At 40.0% G+C, this 18942-nt stretch overlaps 1 protein-coding gene and 1 long non-coding RNA gene across 2 annotated transcripts in view; one reads left to right on the top strand and one right to left on the bottom strand.

The window, feature by feature from the left end:
- Window positions 1–16384, top strand: part of LOC128467954 (uncharacterized) — a 30139-nt gene extending 13755 nt beyond the window's left edge. The window contains exon 3 of the long non-coding RNA XR_008345772.1: window positions 16249–16384. This is a non-coding gene — a long non-coding RNA (uncharacterized LOC128467954). The remainder of the gene's footprint in view (window positions 1–16248) is intronic.
- LRP5 (LDL receptor related protein 5) overlaps window positions 2898–18942 on the bottom strand; it is a 70211-nt gene continuing 54166 nt past the window's right edge. Inside the window, exons 14-23 of the mRNA XM_053449679.1 lie at window positions 17624–17835; window positions 13646–13836; window positions 10150–10359; window positions 9069–9194; window positions 7679–7915; window positions 6715–6825; window positions 6393–6629; window positions 4268–4407; window positions 3837–3934; window positions 2898–3338 (exon numbers count right to left, since the gene is read on the bottom strand). Coding sequence (XP_053305654.1) covers window positions 3077–3338; window positions 3837–3934; window positions 4268–4407; window positions 6393–6629; window positions 6715–6825; window positions 7679–7915; window positions 9069–9194; window positions 10150–10359; window positions 13646–13836; window positions 17624–17835 — 1824 coding nt within the window. The 3' untranslated portion in view covers window positions 2898–3076. The remainder of the gene's footprint in view (window positions 3339–3836; window positions 3935–4267; window positions 4408–6392; window positions 6630–6714; window positions 6826–7678; window positions 7916–9068; window positions 9195–10149; window positions 10360–13645; window positions 13837–17623; window positions 17836–18942) is intronic.

Genomic DNA, 18942 nt, shown 5'->3' with positions numbered 1-18942 from the left:
TAGTCTATCCGGGCACACCCAGGGCAGACCCCCTGACCCTCACTGCCCCTTGATCGGTGCATGTTTTTAACAGTTTCTTTACGTAGGTTTCACTATAGTAAATATGTCCCCCATAAAGAAAAGTCCAGGTCAAGAAGTCAGACAGCTTGACACCAACATTAAGACATAAATATAGTAGTTCTGGCATAGAGTTCCAAGTTTACAGCCAGGTTCGATATAAGCTTTTTATAACCACTAATGTTGCTTCACTCTCTCTCTCTCTCTCTATATATATATATATAAATTACACATACATACATACACTGATCATTCTACCTCACAGACTGGACCTCTGAAATATATGTCAGCTACTAGGTCCCAATCACTCATGACCTTTTGTAGAGGCAGCTGTCATGGCAGATACTTTCCTGGACCAGCTATTGACTGGAGCTTGGCCCAGAGGGATGCTAGTGAAGCAACATTAGTGGTTATAAAAAGCTTATATCGAACCTGGCTGTTAACTTGGAACGGTGTGCCAGAAAAATGAAATAAAACCAAGCTTTGTTACAACACTATATACCCCAGGAGATTTTATTTTCCAATTGGGACCGTTTGAGGATTAGTTGGAGAATATGATTAAATGCCCATTATTCTAACTACTCATAAGACTGACTTACACTTGTAGGCCATGCACCTTGTTGTCAACCTCTGCTGTAGACCGTGGCTTTCTACTGTACCTGCAGGTCATTGTATAGATGGTGCACATCTTTGTGAAACCAACACTTCCCAAATGTCTTTAGAAGTGGCAGTGCCTATTTGGGAGATAAATCCCTCTTATGGCCTTTTCTGGGACCTCATGATGTTTGAATGGTAAGTGTGTGTTGTAGTGTTCAACAGCCCTGAATGTTTACGTAAACCTGCAGCGAAAGTGTTTATGAGCCGTGTTTGTTTCTCCTGCAACCACGTGCCGTCTATAACCAAGATCCCTACAATCAAGCTGTTCCTTTGGTTATTTGAAGTAATTAGTGAAAGATGATATTAGACCAATATATCCACATGACATTTTGTGACCTCAGAGGTCTCTTCCTCATATGTAAACCGTGTAAAACCAGAGGTTCTCGTCTTCACCGAAATATTCCTTAACTATCCCTTTCAGAACTTCTTAGCAATGTGCGTCAAAATGCAAAGATATAAACCTCTGCTATTTGGATAAAAAAAAAACTATAAAGTCACTAATAACATAAATAAATTGTAACATTTTTACATTTACACTTAATTTAAGATGTAAACTTAACACGTAAAAAAGCTAATGACAACGCTATACTGCTTCCGACTTATGAGTCTCTAGGATATTCATATTAAATCTTATTTTAAACACAATTCTTATTCGCTCTTCCTCTGTGATCTGTGCTGAATTTAAAATGCAAATGAAAACACGGGACTAAAGGATTACAGGAAAATAACTCTTTATGGTGCTTTTCTCCAGAAATGTAATAACTTCATTTTTTTTCTTTAAAAAAACAAAAACAAAAAAAGGCAGTCTTGATTTACCAAGTCATTTGTATGATCGATATGCATTAGCAACGTGTGCACATTACGTTCGTTCGCAGTTACACGACATGATACATCCCACAGGCTCACGCCAAACACAACAGAGGTAACAGAAGCTCTACTTACTAAAGGGTGCTAAGCACTGAGGGACATCACAAAGCCACCGATTAACCGGTGCCTGCGGCCACTTACTGCACTACAAACGTTAGCCTCTTACTTGCCGTTAAAAAGGCAGGTGTTGGCAAGTAAAGTTGTACGGCAGTTTTCACTCACAGTTGTCGTTATATGTTGTGATTCTGCAAGGCGAGCTTGGTTGGCATAGCCAATTGGTTCTAGAAATGTTGTTGATTTTATGCATGATACAGGGCTGGCTCAACGATCTTCATCGGAGGAAAATGCCAGGGATGGCCCTTCATCGAGCGTGACGAGTTTGATGAGTTGAAACACCAATCTGCAAACCCCCACTTTAGTGAATATCCCCTTTGTGCATGTAAATACAATATATTTATATATATTTTTTCCTAAAACCAGATGTTTAATAACTGGCCTGCCATTATGCCTGTGTGATATTCATTTTTAGCATTATTTAACCCCAAAATAATTAGGAATTTGGAGCATCAGTGAGGGTCTCATGAACAGAGCCTTAGTCCGATGATATATGTAGTTTATCTACCGTAACATTTCATAACTCCCCAGAGTATGAGAGCCTATACGTCTTATAACTTTTATCGGGGTACCTAAACTTTTATCTCAAGAAGACCATGTGGAGGTTCTCCTCCTGGTCTGTCTGGAAATTATATATATATATATAATTTGCACAAAGGTGCAGTTAGGAAGCCAAGGTCATGTCCATTCTAAACAAGTAAGACAGGTTTATATCCGTGTGGATCTATTGCTAAAAATATATCAGGGCTGTTTTTAAACACGCTACCTTACTGTTTAATCAGCGACCTGTTTCTGATGTAAATATCTCTGTGACAGTTCCTCTATCATTTAAAGAATTATTTTAATATATGTTCTAGTTCAAGGATTAATGCCCAAAACATGCTTTGGAGTGAATTAACGGCACAATGAGCGGCAATACACCAAAAAGTGAGGGCTCAGCAGCAGGTGGCACTTACTCTCATCATACCGAGCCATGCTTAAAATATTTCTACCTCGTGGCTTAGCACCAATTAGGAAACATGGTCCAAAGTCACATCTGCTTAAAAAATAAACTTATCTTTGTAGGTTCTATTACATGACATTAAATTAAAAATAAAGCAAATTAAATGCAAATTATAAATATTTTTCCACTGTACAATTTTTCACAGTCCCTCCCAAATCCCATATATTCACATTTTTATTATTCTTTTTTCCTTTTCCAATTTCTTTTCGATTTGGTGTTTGTTTGTTTTTTTTCTTTCAGTTTTTTTTTCTTTTCTTTTTTTTAGAAAAAAAGATCTTGTTTATCTTTAAAATCATAAAATATATTTATATATATTTGTTCTTTTGTTCATATTTAAAATTATTTACAGTTACGGGAGAAGGGTTCCTTCTTTGAGGGTCATGATGAGTCCGTGCATGGGGAGGGTGGTGGTGGATACAGGTGGGAGTAACTCCGTTCTGTTGTAGGAGACGGGGGGCAGCTCTCCTCTGCCGACATGTACTGACTTCTGGGCGTCGGAGGAGGTGGGTAAGGGTCCGAATCTGAATTTAAATCCATGTAGTATTTATTCGCTTTCCATCTGCTTGTTGTGTAGTCGCTGTCGCACACGTCAGTGCTACATGGCGTTGTTGGTGGAGCAATCCCTCTTGTGAAATAGGGTCTTTAAAAAAAAAATAAAAAAAAATTGTAGTATCAGTGTTAAATATTTTACTACTGTCCAAATTTCACCTGGGACACAATGAACCATTAACCCCCCGACGTTATGGGTGTTCAGGAGCAAGAAATACCTTACCCGGAGGAGATTTTATAGGCTTAAGGGCAAAAATATTTTTTTATAATTATATACCTTACAAAACATTGTGTTTGTAGTGGTTGTTCGTAGCTTTATGAATACGAGGATAAAATAAACCTGGCTTGGTTACAGCCGTTAGCCGGTAATTCTGGAGCCCAGTCATAAACTGGATTATATCACGTATATGAATCCAGTACTATGAACAACTGAAACTGACCTAATTTCATTGAAACAAACAACACATCGCAGTGATTATCCATTTTATACATTACACAAAATGTGAACTATTTGCTGAATAACTTTAATATGGTACTTGAATACTGCTATTGATTAGACTGATTCAAGAAAACAAACCAAATGTCTTACCTGTAAGATCTGGTAGTGGACGGACTGTTGGAGGAGTAGAAGACTTCCGTATTGTATAAGGAACGATCTGTTGCTGGTGATGGAGGGGGGTTCAAGATCTTCAAAAAAAACAAAACATAAAACACGTTTACACTTGCTGTGCTACGAACTTTTCAACTCACAATATCCTGCGCGTCAACTGAACGGTGAATATCTGTTCCAGTGGCTCTGCTGGACCGTGGTAATCTTGTGTATCGGATATTTTGGAACATTTAAGCAGTGGTTACAAACCATCTAACAAGAAACAAACATTCAAGAATTTCAACCAGCCAGCTCGTCACTGTGGTAAAACTGCACCTAAAGGATTCTAGCGAAGATACGGTTTGTGTTACGGGAGTTGCCACCTACTTGTCGATACTCAGTGAAGTTGTGTCTTTTTCTCGTCTTCTTACCTGAGGGTAGAGTGTGGCCTTGGTGCTGGAGGAGCTGCTGGAAGAGGCTCCGGTTACATGGTTCCTGTCATAGAGCGGGACTCCGCTGCTGCCTCCCATGATACTCATTGAGCTGATCATCGGCTTTCCACACGAAATACCTGAGCAGCAAAACACACAAACTGTTTGTATTTTCACTTGGAAGAACCGTCTTCAGCCTACTAACACACTTTAAAAGGTTTGATTAAATGCCGCTTGTTTAGTTTGTGTTACTGGACGGTATGGAGAGAGAAGAGCTTCATTTCTAGAGGAAATACTGAAGGACAAAAAACATCCACAACTCTAGTGCCATCGACTCGCCTTTTCACAATAATGTTCGTGTGAAACACAACGTGCCTACAGAAAGCTGCATGCCTTAACGATGCTTTCCATGCGAGGAGATCGGTGCTTATGGAAGTCACCGATACATCTTATGGACTCGCAAGTGGATGGTGTGAGAAACCATCGGTATTTGGAAGAGATAAATAATGGAAAGAATGCATTGTTTGCCTGTTTGGACTGGGATTATTGGGTCTACCCAGGCAGACTTGTAGATTATGTTCTGGATAATCTGCTTTTTTGCATTTGTATTCTGACAAAATGAACATCCTTTTCATGAGCCCCAAGGCATTGATTTGTATGAACACAGATGCTGATCTACATGATTATACTAGTGTTATCAGTTTCTTACACTATAGATGGGTTGACCCATTTAATCATAGGTTGCTTTTTGTTTAAATTAGTCATCAGTTCCAATAACGTGTTGGAGTATTTAAGACGCCTCTTTTGGGTTTAATTGAATAAGAAGCACCGGCACTCTCTGTGTGCTAGAAGCCTGTAAAGACAACGGACTGCTAGCGGACCACAGCTAACAGTCTCAACACATGTATTAGAAACCAACAGTATGTGCATCATAAGAGCAGCTTCCATACTGTTCTGGGCTTTTATAACTATTTATAAGGTAGTCAGCAGTACCCACAGCAGAACTAAGGAAATGTCCCGGCCTCGGAAAGTATCACAACCCCGACAATGATTAAAAGGGCCGGCCATAGACACCCCCTCACCAACACGCTGGAGACCACTAATCAAGAAGCTGGTCTCTTATTTCATTTAGTTGTGTGATCGCATTATCAGACCTACAAGTTCATCTTTGCAAGTACCCCCCACACACGCACGTTTGAACCTCATTCTCCCAGCGTTTAAAGGGCAATTAAAGGGTCCCCATTTTAGTTATCAGCGAGTCTGTGTAGTCCTAACATAAGCTGTAATTTGATGAGAAAATATTAAAATGAACGTCTTAAGTTTGTGTCTAACAGCGTACATGAACCCGAGTCCCAGGAAGTGTTTAAAGCTTAACGCTGTAATCCATATGACTCAATGCTTGAGATTTCATCGGATCGCGTTTCAGCTGATCCTATATTTCGGTTTTCCAGCTGCCGCGGAGGATTCTTGGGTAGCTGCACAAGCAGAACCCCCGTGAGCCCATAATTACAAGAGCTGCTACGTGGAGATCTGCTTGTTTGCTACAGAAGACCTGTTATTAACGTAACCCTGCGTTAAAAGCTGTAATCTGAAGCACGTCCCCAGCACCAGATGCTTCATAAACAAACAGTAAATTAGTGTTTGGATCCCAGAACCTAAGGGTGCAGAGCTAAACGAAGCCATCCCAGCTGGTTTGTCAACAAAAATGCAGAAATTAAAGGTTTTGCATAGGGATGTTTAACACCATAGAGAAGTAACACATTTAAGATAGTTTTAAGGGGTTAGTCTTAATGATAATGAGCCTGATCTGCATGTAAAATAGAACATTGATTCTAGAATTCAAAATTCTGTTCTTACGTTTTATACAGGAAAACTACACTCATATTACTGTTTTTTTTCCTGAACAATGTATGTACGTATGGATCAGCATGATAGTAATATATTAATTTTAATTAATTTTGGTAGTTAAAAAGATTAAATTGAAATATGCTCAAGAAAAAAGGTCTACATAGTTTAAAATATTCTAACACAAAAAAGAACTGAAAAGATGTAAAACTTGGCAGGTTCTTTACTAAAAGAAAAAATAACAGATTTGTAATAAAAGTTTTCTCTGACTTGTACTGACCCGTGTAAGTGCCAGACTGGGAACTTCTAGTTGTTAGAAAGTTGAGAGGCACGTGAGGGGTTCCGCTGATGTATTCGTGTGGGAAAGGTCCATTTGGTCCCGTATATCTCTGACACACAAACCTTTGGCATACGAAGTACACTACTGCCACAATACACCCCGACAGGATAATGCTAATCACAGGCACAATGGCACTGCTGTGAGACGCTCCGTCGTCTAATGGAGCCGGAGCCGTGTCTGTGAACAAAACATACAGATTACAACCCAGCTTTTCGGGAATCCTGTTTATTATAATGCTAGTCAAAGTGTGACGTGCGCTCACCACATAGGAGCTCGTCAGAGCCATCATTGCAGTTTGGGAAGGAATCACATCTTTGACTGGCCAAGATACACTGACCATCGGCACAAGCGATATAGTTGGGCAGGCAGTTTGCTGAAAGACAAAACGAAGACATTTAAGCGACAAGGACAGCGTTGTTACTTAGTAGTGGAAAGTTTTAATTAAAAAATGCAAAATACTTTTGCAAACAGTCCTTGAAGCTGATGGGTAAATTAACACACAGTGCAGTTAGAGAACGTTACCGTTTGATACATGATGGCCAATCGAATATTTATTTTACACTCATTATGTCTATAAAATTATAAACCGTGTCAGCCAATGAATGAATGCAGATTGTCTTGTGTTCCATGAGACAACCTAAACAATGTATATGAAAGTCATTCAAGTGCTGTGATACTTATTGTTCTATGTTCGCAGAACACTGAAGCTGCAGGATAGCGCTTTGTGCAAATGAGACCCCGCGGCTATCGTATGTCTTAAGGTGCATATGATGACTGGAGGGTCCTCTTAATACTTAGAGGCAAGACCACTGCTTATAACTGTTTCAAAAGGTGTGAGGTGTGAAGTTAGCGGGATAAATATGGATAAAAGGAATCCTTTCTTGTAGATTGAAGATTCAGGGCCGTTGGTTATAATATAGGGGAAATGCTAGAAAGATTATTCTGAAGTATTTGGGAGTTAATGAATACATTTTTTAATGTATTTTATTTAGTGGACTGCAGCTATAGAGCATTTACCTCAGCTGCCTTATAACAAAGAGATGAATGAATTCAATTTTGGTCTAGCTCAGAAAAAAATACCGCTAAAGCACATCCCCATCCACATTGTTCTTTGCATTCGTTTTTTCTGCAGTTTGTACTAAATAATTAAAGCCATGGGCGAGTATTTGGCCCGATTGGCTAACAGCCCGCCGGGCATTTGTATTACAGCCAAAAGTGTAACTCACAGTCACATCCAGTTTCGTCGGACTTGTCCTGGCAGTCAGCATTTCCGTTGCACTTCAGGTGAGCGTCGATGCACTGGCCTTTCGCACACTGGAACTGGCTGGCAGAGCAAACCGGGCAGTTCTTCTCATCGCTCTGGTCTTCACACTCAAAGAAGCCGTCACATCGCCAAGATAAGGGAATGCAGTCGATTTCTCCCGTAGCGCAGGTGAAATGGTCTGGGGGACACGTTGGGGGCTCTAAAAATAAATAAATAAAAGAAAGCATTTATTTAGAGGTTAATATTCACAAGTGTGCTGAGCTTTTTAAACTGGTTTAATGTGTAAATACTGTAAGTTTCTGGCGATTTAATGCATTTTATCAGTTCTTGGCCAGACATCCAGCAGAGAGAAAAAAAAAATGACAGTGCAATGTGTGCTGCTTAAAAGAAGTAACGTTCTGAGAAAACAAATCGTTCTGTTCCCAGGGAAATGCAGTCTGGAAATAAGCAATAACTTTAGGTAATAGCAGGTTGGTTTCGCCGGTGCACCTTGAGTGCTGCATTAATGTAAAAAACAATTTTACAGACTTATTATTATTGCGTGTATATATATATATACATATATATATATATATATATATACACACACACACATTCATAATTACGCATATTAATAATAAAAAAAAAATCATGTGGCCAAGAAGCAGCTGTCTTCCTCAACAAGATAATCAGCATCATGAAGGTGATTGGAAGTGATGGGGCAAAGTTAATTTTACATGAAAATCTGCATCTGGCCACAGAGAGAGTCTGATCGGGGGTTAAATCTTAGTCTAGTTGTGCATTCATTCATGGAACGAGAGTGAGTTAGGATGGTTAGTAGAAGTTGCTATGTAAGAACAACAAGGAGGTGAAGGTCTCTTGACTTATTGGTTATTGCAAGACACATCCAGTGTAAACACTGTGTAAACCTCTGTTAGATCTGTACACGAATTGGGAATAATTCAACATATTTAAACATAATCAACTCCCAGAATACTGCAGGTAATCTTCATACTGATGGCTGCCCCCGAGCGCATGTCACCGGAGACTCTATCTGACTTCCCTTCTTCATGTATCCAAATTAATCCAATGTGGATGTAGATTTATTTTAATGTATTCAGTAGGATGTTGAGATGGTCATTCATTATGTAAGACTACATACTCATGGCACAAGAACATGATCCCTTCCCACATCCAGCCCAGGACCACAGCTGGAGAAACATTTGTGGGAATAAAGACATGATTATAAGACCCAAGGTCCCTAATGGCTCCAAAGAGTGAAGTCGGCACATTTCACTTCAGCCCCTCTATAGGCATTTACTATTCTTTGCGACAATGCATCCAAATACCAAGGAACAATACCAGCAACTTACCTCCACATGTTAAGAGATCCTGTAAAAGGACCAGGTGGACAGGGCAGGAACATCTAGAGGTACCATCTCCTTTGGCAATACAAATATGGGAGCAACCACCATTATCCCGAGAACATGGGTTAGCCGCTGGAAAACACAAAAACATTATTTAAATATCCTAAAAACTCTTCTGCCATTAGTTTCCAAGCTACACATTCACACATCTGACACCCTCTTCATGGAAATGTCACGATTTTTGGTGTTGGATGTGACAGATGCCCTGTAATAATTGCACGTTTCAACTACACAGGACTGACACGTCTCTCCTTCACACGGGAAAGAAATAGAACTGCATTCAGTGTCCCATCATTCACATCTCTTCAAAATCATCTGCATTAATGCTTAATGACTGTATGGCTATAGAGATGGAGCCATTTCTACACAGCTTGTTCCAGATTCCTCCACACTTCTAGCTGAAAAACCGCAGGACCGTAGATTCTATTAGGATGTATTACTCTAGGATGAGTTATTTTACATTTGATAAGTTTATGTGGCTGGTCAACCAATTAAAATTGTAAAAACGAAAGACTTATTTGCCGGTATGAACGTTTTATATCTAACGGAGACCGTGCTAATATCAAAATGAGAGGAGGAAATAAATATTGGGTTTCTAATAGTTTTGGATTCTATAAAGAATTCTGGTTCACAAATTCAGGATCCTGGCGCCTCACTTGAAAATAGTTTCTGGCTCTTTTACTGCCTCTTATTTCTCTCATGTACCGAATCTTTCCGTTAACTGCCATCTACTTAAAGGAACAGTCTAGTCCCTAAGACTGTATTTTTTTTTAGTGTATGTTGGGAGTCCGTTTTGATATGACTCGGGAAGTAAAATGGCACATGTATTCCCCCCAGGTTATGAAGAGTTAAACTTCTGTTTCATTCCGGTCCGCTCCTGAAACCAGCATTAGAAGAAAAGGTGAAATGGTTTTGAGCGTTCTTTTGGTTAGACCTGAGGTACTGAGGTACTTATCATTGAGACTTAAACCAGAAGTGTTTAATATCTATTTTAATTAGCTGGAATAATCAAGGCTTCCAAACTTACCAAACTCATTCAGGTCAACAGCCTCCACCGCGTGGATACCGGTGGGGTGGGCAATGCGACCTTGAATTCTTGTTCTTCTCAATCCATTTGTCTTGTCAACTCTCTCAATCATCTGTTGCTGTCGATCAATCCAGTATAGGTGATCCCCAAGTACTGTGATTCCCATGGGCTGCAGGATATTGGAGTCTTCCAAAATGATTCGATTGGCTCCTGCAAACGGCAATTAGTAAATCGTAAATAAATCAGATGGGTATTTCAAAAAGGAGCTCTTTTTCTGCAAACGATTGGCTGCTAAAGCTGCCAATCAATGGCAACAAACATTTGATCATACGAGCGCTGCAGCTTCTCCCTTAGGAAAGCATAATTCTTTTTGTAGGTTAAAAGAACCCATTGTTTAGGGTGCTCCCTGGGACTTAAAATAGACGATGCTTACATTGGTTTATAGAGCAAGTCCAAAAATAAAAACCTAATTAGGCATTCATTTTAAATATAACAATGTTCGGTATAAACAATTTAAGGATTATTTCTTAATATACCATATCTTTCATGCTAGCCTAGATACCTTACATAATGCCGTCGGTTTACAGCACTGGTATAGCCCGGTATAAAACAGATTGTCTATTGCCATGTTAAATATTTGCTCTGGCAGTACATGAAGCATGTTCCAGAATCGGCATAAAAGGTTTATAAAGTAAAGCCCTCAACAGACGCATTCATCCATCCCCGATACCGACATCTGCTGAAAACCTCGGCGCTGTGAGCTCCTCGGCAATGTTTGCTTTTCTTTTAAATATGAATTCCATTAGCCTGTTCTGGCCGAGGGGAAAAATAATAGACACTGGTTTGATATACAGTAAAAAGGTCACTGCTTCCTAGAGCCAAACTTTAATATCACGCGTTTTTAAAGTGACATTTCCCCTCTAGGACTAAAACTTACTAGGTAGGACGAGGAGTTATCTGCTTTTTTCGGTGATTAACCTCTACCTTGTGTCTCCGAGGCGCGCGCGCGCACGTACACACACACACACACACACACTCTAGACGTACACATTACACTTTGCAGCTCTCACACGTCCCCCTCCCTCTTGCATTTTTAGCACAATTTTTTTTTATATATAAAGGTTAAGCGTACTTCCTACTGGTTCAAACCCCCATGATTCCTGACTTACAGTTTTATATACATACACAGCCACCCCAACACAGACATACACCTACGTATGCACCCACTCTAACGCATACATACAGACACAGCCACACTTACACCAGGAGTCACACAAAGCAAATATAACACTATATACATGACACACAGCCACACTGTACACTTACACTGTCAGGAGTCATGGGGGTTTGAACCAGAAACCCTACACGCCTTACCTTTATGCCACCCGGTGACTGGACTCTCTACCTCATATGATGCCTGTCTGCTCATATAAACTCACTATATTATACACTATATTATATACCGTCACTCTAACACTATAGACTTACATACACACACGCAACTATAACACTGTACACTTACACAGATAGACACAAACACAGCGACTATAATATTACACACACAGCCAAACCAGTCAGTAGTCTGCAACATGTCACCTGTCTGCCTCCTGCCAAGTTTTAAGCCCAATACTGCCCCTGACTCCTACTGACCTGGCACTCGTGAACCTGACATACACTATATTTCTGCACATACACACACACACTCTAATACCATACACATTCACTCTCTCTGATAATGCATGAAGTTCACACATGCCCCCCTCCCTCAGCCTCTCTGCCATATTCTTTAGCACAATTTTTGTGCTGCGAAAGTAATGTATTTGTTTTAAATAACTGTTTTCAGTAATTCATTTAAATGTCATACTTAAAATGCGTTTTTGCATTATTCAAACTATACCAGTGCTCTCTGTTGGTCCAAACCCATTACATGATGTCATGGGCCACAGTGATATTAGGAACTATATATTTCCATATGTATTTTCTTTATGACTAATGTGTTTTTCAAATATACTTTTAAAATGCATTGTTTGCCCCTATTCTGAACAAAAAATAACGGAGCTAGAACCATGCATGTCATGTGCGGTTAGTTTCCATCACACTTACATTCCGTGCATAATGCGGACCCCTAGAACCTAAACTATATCTGTCCCTTTTCCCAGATCTATACACTTAATAAACATATGTAATGGTGGCTAGATGTGTTACAGTATGTGAATATAATGCATTGGAAACAATCCTTATTCTAGAAGTAGTTTTAAAAAAATCTCAATTTCGTACTTTTAACATAAACTAACATACTCAAAAGTTCTAGTGCTTGTCTATAGAGATAATCCCGCAGAGCATCATACATGAAATAGACATGAAGTTGAGTTGCTAATACATATTGAATTATTGCTTATTTAAATATCTATGTGGGTTTTAGTAAACTGAGATTCCAGAAGGTGACCAATTCTCTTTATAAGTAAGGAGCGGGTACGTTGTGTTTCTTATTTTGTTACATACATTGTTTGTATTTTGTGTGTTGAAGACACATTCCGGGTCTAAGCTCCCCTTTGGCAGCCGACTCTTGTCTTGTTCTTGGCACTGCACAGTTACTTAATAAACTCATATTCATTATTCACTAAATAGAATGGATTACCAAACTAGCGTGAACGGATCAAACAAAAACATACATCGCTTCATAAGAGAGTGATGTTTTCTCATCTTGTGCCGATCATCCATCTTTCATCTTATTTTCAGACATTTGCACATGTGGGATTAGAGAAATGTGTTCTGTCACACATAGTTGGACCCCTTTAACTGTTTCCTGCCCTTTTTGAGTCATGAAAAAGAAGCTCCAATCAAGCAGTTAATTTATATAAATGCTAAATATAAAGTCATATCACCAAACCTCAGTAGTCGGCCACATTACGGGTGTCCCTAGCAAGTTTCTCTACCAAGAGTTGCTGAGGTAGCCCTCCCCGTATAATGCATAATTCAATGTGTGAGGGTTCTTTCAAGAAACCTCTGATTTAACTATATATCACACAGGGCCCGCCAAGCTCTATCTACAGCACAAACTCACTGGATTGGCCCTAAACCACAACTCCCACTGACTTCACATAGATATGGCAGTCATCACCATTATTATTACATTGTTATTTGTAGGGACAAGCTACGTGTACACTCAAACTACCTGAACAACCATCTTCCCAGGTTCTCTTTCTGCATTTTAAACCACTTATAAAGCCAGTAAAGTAAAAATGTAAGGTTTCCACAATCTGTCTCTTACCCTACGTACAATCACTCCTGGTGGATTAGACACTATATGGCGTCCACACTGTTGGCAAGTGAGGTAGGGACTGATTGTCAGGATGATAAGCAAATATTCTTTCCTACCCTCTTAAGATTAAGCCTTAACGGTCACACAGTAAATGCTTCGCTGTTATCACATTGGGAGGTCTTTCGTGGGATTCGGATTCAGTAGGTAGTTATTGCTCGTTGACATTAAACTTACCGGACAGGTCACTGCTCTCTATACGTTTCAAATCTGCATCCACCCAGAAGAGTTTTCCTAATTTGTTGTCGACAACCAAGGCCACCGGTCGAATCAGCCCCATGGTGAAGAGCACTTCCCGCTCCGTCCCGTCTAACGCTGCCCGCTCAATCTTCGGGGACCGCTCCTGTAAGTTTGTGAAGTACATATACCTGGGAGGGGGGAATCAAAACAAGACAAACTTAATAATGGCACCTTTTTACCAAAACAAGAAACCTTGTCTTCTAGGGAAACTAATATATTCAGATAACACAACAACTATACAACATAGCAAAAAACATTCAACTGAGTTTCAAGAGATCCCAATACGTGCCCAATATTAAAAAAAAAAAACATAAAACAACTGTTTTCTAACATGCAGAAGGAAAACATGTACATGGAACCTATATTCCCAACCTTTATAAAATGTCAATTCATATACATTAGATATATTTGATAGGTAAAAACCTGGTATTAGGTCATTTGCACTTTTGATGAATAAAGAATGGGTGGTAACGTGTTCTGATGGCTCGGTATGTTGTGTTGAGATACGAGTTACAGATAAACCCAATATTTAGATTGGAACTGACCACAGTCTACAGATATTCCTGTGAAGTCGGACGCTGCGTTCACAGCAGCACTGCTTTCATAAACCAGAGACGGCACATCTGGGAGAGCAAGGTTAACGCCGCCGGCACCGAGACAGCTGGCTCTCCAAAACAAAGTCCTACATAGCATTCAGATACCGCATGCTCAGAAAGGCCACGCCAAAACCAGTCTCTGGCCATATAAATACAATCAGCGACTTTTTATTTGTAACAATACGTATGCTAGCTACCCAAAATTCCTTCTAAAGCAGAGTTTTGTAACGAGGGCTGTATGATCCACCTCCAAACATTGACATGTCGGGCTCCCTGGACAACTCCCACCACCAACGCTTCAAAACCTACTTCCAAACCCTCATTTAGGTGTCACTATTGATTTGTGTTGACAGCACACGCTTATGATGTAATGAACATGCAGAAAATTAAGTATAAATTGTTGCGAATTGTAGAAAAGGGTCTACTCTGTGCTTTAGTGATTCCCAGGCACTGCTTTTGTGATAACAGAACACAAAGGGACTGCTGTTCAGTTGTATGTCTGTATAATCTCTTTCGTCTAGATGGTATTTGGGGCAGGGTACATGTGTGAACCCAGCGTGTAGTTACTGACTCCAGGGGTTCTCGCTCACATTCTGTGCGTTCGCGTACAAAAAGCTGGCGAAATTGTTTTTACATTTTTTTTTTTAAATAAAATGCAACCTATCTGCTTTTGTCACATGACCATTAAATTGTGTTGGCAAATATGAATGACAATATTTTACTTGATTAAAGATTTCTTTTCTGGGAAGGGTCTGGGCATCCACCAGTACTAAGACTCGGGGATGGCAAGGTGTCCGTCTGTGTGCCGGAGGAGCAGGGCCGATCGGGGAGAGGACTGATCATCTTAAGCGACACAAAATGACGGGAGCACAAGGTCTTTCCCTATACAGAGTTCCGATACAGAGCTCCCTTGCGCTGGACGCCCTCTATAGATGCTGAGAGCAGAGATAGGATCTCCTACAACAACACTGAATCTACCGATACCACTGGAGGGAGCACCGAAACAGAGGGTCCCGGCTGGGAAAGCAAGGAAAGGGAGCAGGAGAAAAAACAGGGAAGATATCATGAGAAAGGAGAAAAAAAGGAGAAAAGCGAAGGAGAGTGGAAGATATAGTGTGTGTTTGCGAGTGGAATGTATGAGGGCAAGCATGAATACATGCGTATCTTGACAATCTATCCATTACTATTTCTGTTTTGGACCGAAAAGGAATAGAATGTTTCCCTCCATCATAGTTCTAACCTAGAAAGATTACCTAGAAAAAACAAACTACAGTTTCAGTAGCTTTAAATATATCCGCCATGACCGATGTGTGTATCTATCCCTGTCTAAGAATGATGTTTGTAATGTTGCATTTCGTTACAAACATGTCAGATTCAACAGTGTGTGGGACAAAGAGTATAATGAGAAATACATTTATTTTATCACATTCAGGATCAGTGAAATTGGCTGGTGGGGATTTATAATGGCATTCACTATGGTAAATTATAATATATATACACTGTAATATAATAATATCTTATTTTTCGCACTTCACCCCGCTGTTACAAACGCTGCCTGAACCAGCCAATCAGCAGCAATCAGCAGCTTCACGCGCAGAGATACCTTAATAGGCAGAAGTGGAGATGGCTGCTCCCACGGTGAACCCGTTGAGTAGGTTCTTAATACTTAATGCCTATTTTACAACTATTACACGTCTGTTTATGTAGAATAAAGCGACAGATCCACTTTACGAGGGTTTCAGGGACAGACGTTTCGGTCACATGGTATAGGTTATATAACATTTTTTGTCTGTCTCGTGCGTTTTTCGGACGGTAACATCCTCTTTACTGTCCACTTGTAAATTAAAATTTGTAAAAACCCAAAGCAAATAGTATTTTTTTTTAATCTGGTGACTAATCCTTTTTTCAAAACAATTCAATTTTCATTTTTTTCTTCTTTTTTAGACTTTTATTAAAGTACAACAAGATGTGAAGAACTACAAAGCTCACTCTGAGCACGATTAAGTTGTCTTAAATAAAGCCAATTATTAGTGAGTAATTACCATCTCTTTTCCATCATCTGCTCATTATTACTGGTGCCTGAACCGCACTATTTGCTGTCAAAAATATTACTCCAAGCTCCAAACCCCCATTTGTTTAACACATGCCTCACAAACCCTTTTTGCAGCCTCTAACCGGTTGGTCTGCACATGGTTTTCATTTTGTCTGCTTGCTGATTTGACTTCAGGGAATATAGCGGTGTAAAATATTTAAGAAAATACTGTAAATTCCTCTTGTTAGACATCCTTGCTATTCCTCCAAACATAGTGGAGATAATCAGACACCGTGTGGAATAGCAACCAGGTCAAAATAATACATGTTTTAGTTCGGTATAACCGAAAAGTTATCGTGAAAATTTATAAGTGGATACTGAGGGCACAACTCATTTAATAAAGGGACAGTCTGCCGATCGGAGCGATTTACTGTCACCGATTGGCTGATTAAAGCCAAACACTGCTGTAAGAAAACTGGACCATGGAAAGGGGTATTGTACCTCTGAAACTGCAGCTTCTTCTAAAGTTAAGCCCCCCTTTTCTTTTCTACAGTTTATAAAGTCTTTCAAGTGTCATGCAGAGTATTCTTCATTTTTGAGACTGTCCCTTTAATACTAAGAGAGGGTAATACACTGCAAAAGTAGTCATGTACTTCTAACAAAAACGTTTGAGTAGATAAAACATTGATGAGACAAATTAAGTAGAAATACAGATTCCTGTCCTAATTGTCTTTACATAAGTGCGATACCCATAACTCCAGGTGGGAGTCGGAGCAAGCCATTATAGGGTGGGGGACAGCATAATGCCTCACTGGCCCACACAGAGATCAAAGGATCAACACTTCCAAGGCCCAGATACGGCAGCTGGTTTCTAGATCTATAGACATAGGTATGGTGATATATGGTCCCTCTATTACACTGGCTGTTGTCGAGCACCCTCCAAAGGACACTCAAGGATGTACAGCCAGGCCTCGTTATTAATAGATGTTCCTAATACTGTAGAGATAACCCATCATCAAGGTGCCAGATACGTGACCCAATAACATAACTGCCATATACCGTCCACTGACTACAGGGGCTAAAACCAACTTATTAAAAGTCTGCGGTTATGGTCACTGATGGTAAAAGACACAAGAAATAGACAGAATTTGAGAGTTTTACACTTATGTGAAATGCTGCAGGATATTAATCTCGAGTGTTGCGCTTCTGAATGCTGTTGTATTTTTCGTAAACATAGCGTTCATAGAACTTTAGCGCAAATATAAAACGTGCAAAAGCAGATCTTACCCTCGCTCTGCATTCACAGCGATGGCCCTCGGTTTGTCGTGGTCACCACGCAGGACAACACCGACTGTTTCCCCGGTCAGCTTGTGGATATTGATGGTGTTGGTAGCCTCGCAGGTCCAGTACAGGCTGTGGCTGTATATGTCTATGCTGAAGTCATGGGGCTGTCTTTCTTGGGTTTGGCTTTGGTTTGGATTTGACACGACCACAAAAGACTAAGGGGAAGAGCGGAGATTTCTTAGAATACATTAAACATAAGCACCAAAAATTCGGCATGTAAGAAAGTGTCTTGCAGAACAAATCACTGGTTATTTCCACGCCTAATGAATGCTTGATCACACAATGCTGCGTCCTAAAGAATTTTCTGGGTCCAGGGTCCCAAAAGGTGATGTTCTTCACGTGGGAATCTGACGTAGGAGAGGCTCGTATTTCCTATACGCAGCGTTCGCATATATAGGAAGCACGAGCCTCTATTCCATCTGGAGGACGGCCGGCATTCTGCCACAAAAAGTCAGCGGTGACGTCACCAAAGATTTTTTTTCACGTGCAAGCATCTCTGTTATTCTGCCACAAAATGCCAAGGTTTAATCTCCTTTATCTACTACGTAGTCAGACACCCCTACTTGGGCCAAGGGAAGTTGAGTGTGTGTGTATATATTATATAATATATGTAGTCATGGCCAAGTGGACTAGAGTCTCCTCGCGATGACTGGAAATCTAACAACTTCTTATTAATTCTAAAAAAACACATGGTTACTAAATCTCCCTGCATCACTTTGTGAAACACCCTGCATATCACCCTTAAATCTCTGGAGCAAAGGCTGAGACATAGGTACACTCACACTCCATCTCCCTCCTAAAACTCCGATTGTACCTAATATTGGGGCGTTCATCCTCTCAACCGACTCTTGACATGAGCTCCTAACCAAGAATAAAGAGTACCCCCCCATTGGTAATGATTGTACGCAGTACCTTACTAAATTCATTTTTTTGCTATAAAACTGTAACGTTATGATACTATCAGTTTATGGCATTAATCTGTTTATGGCACGGCACAGTTTATTGCCGCAGTTTTCTACTGGAATCGTAAAAGAAGACCCGGTTTATGATATCTCAGACCTTAAATATAAAAAAACACACATGCTGGAGGCCGTTTGCTTACGAAATAACATTTCTACATTTATAATAGCTACAGAACACAAAGGTTCACACTCTACGGGGAAATAATATACCTCTGCCGTGGTCTGCTGACAAACTGCATAAATCAGAATTTATAACATCAGTCCGACCCCACTTCTAACAGATTACAGGGTTCCAATAAA

The sequence above is a fragment of the Spea bombifrons genome, chromosome 10 (assembly GCF_027358695.1).
Source record: "Spea bombifrons isolate aSpeBom1 chromosome 10, aSpeBom1.2.pri, whole genome shotgun sequence".
In the NCBI taxonomy this organism is placed as follows: Eukaryota; Metazoa; Chordata; class Amphibia; order Anura; family Pelobatidae; genus Spea; species Spea bombifrons.
This window is presented reverse-complemented; position numbering and strand designations above follow the sequence as displayed.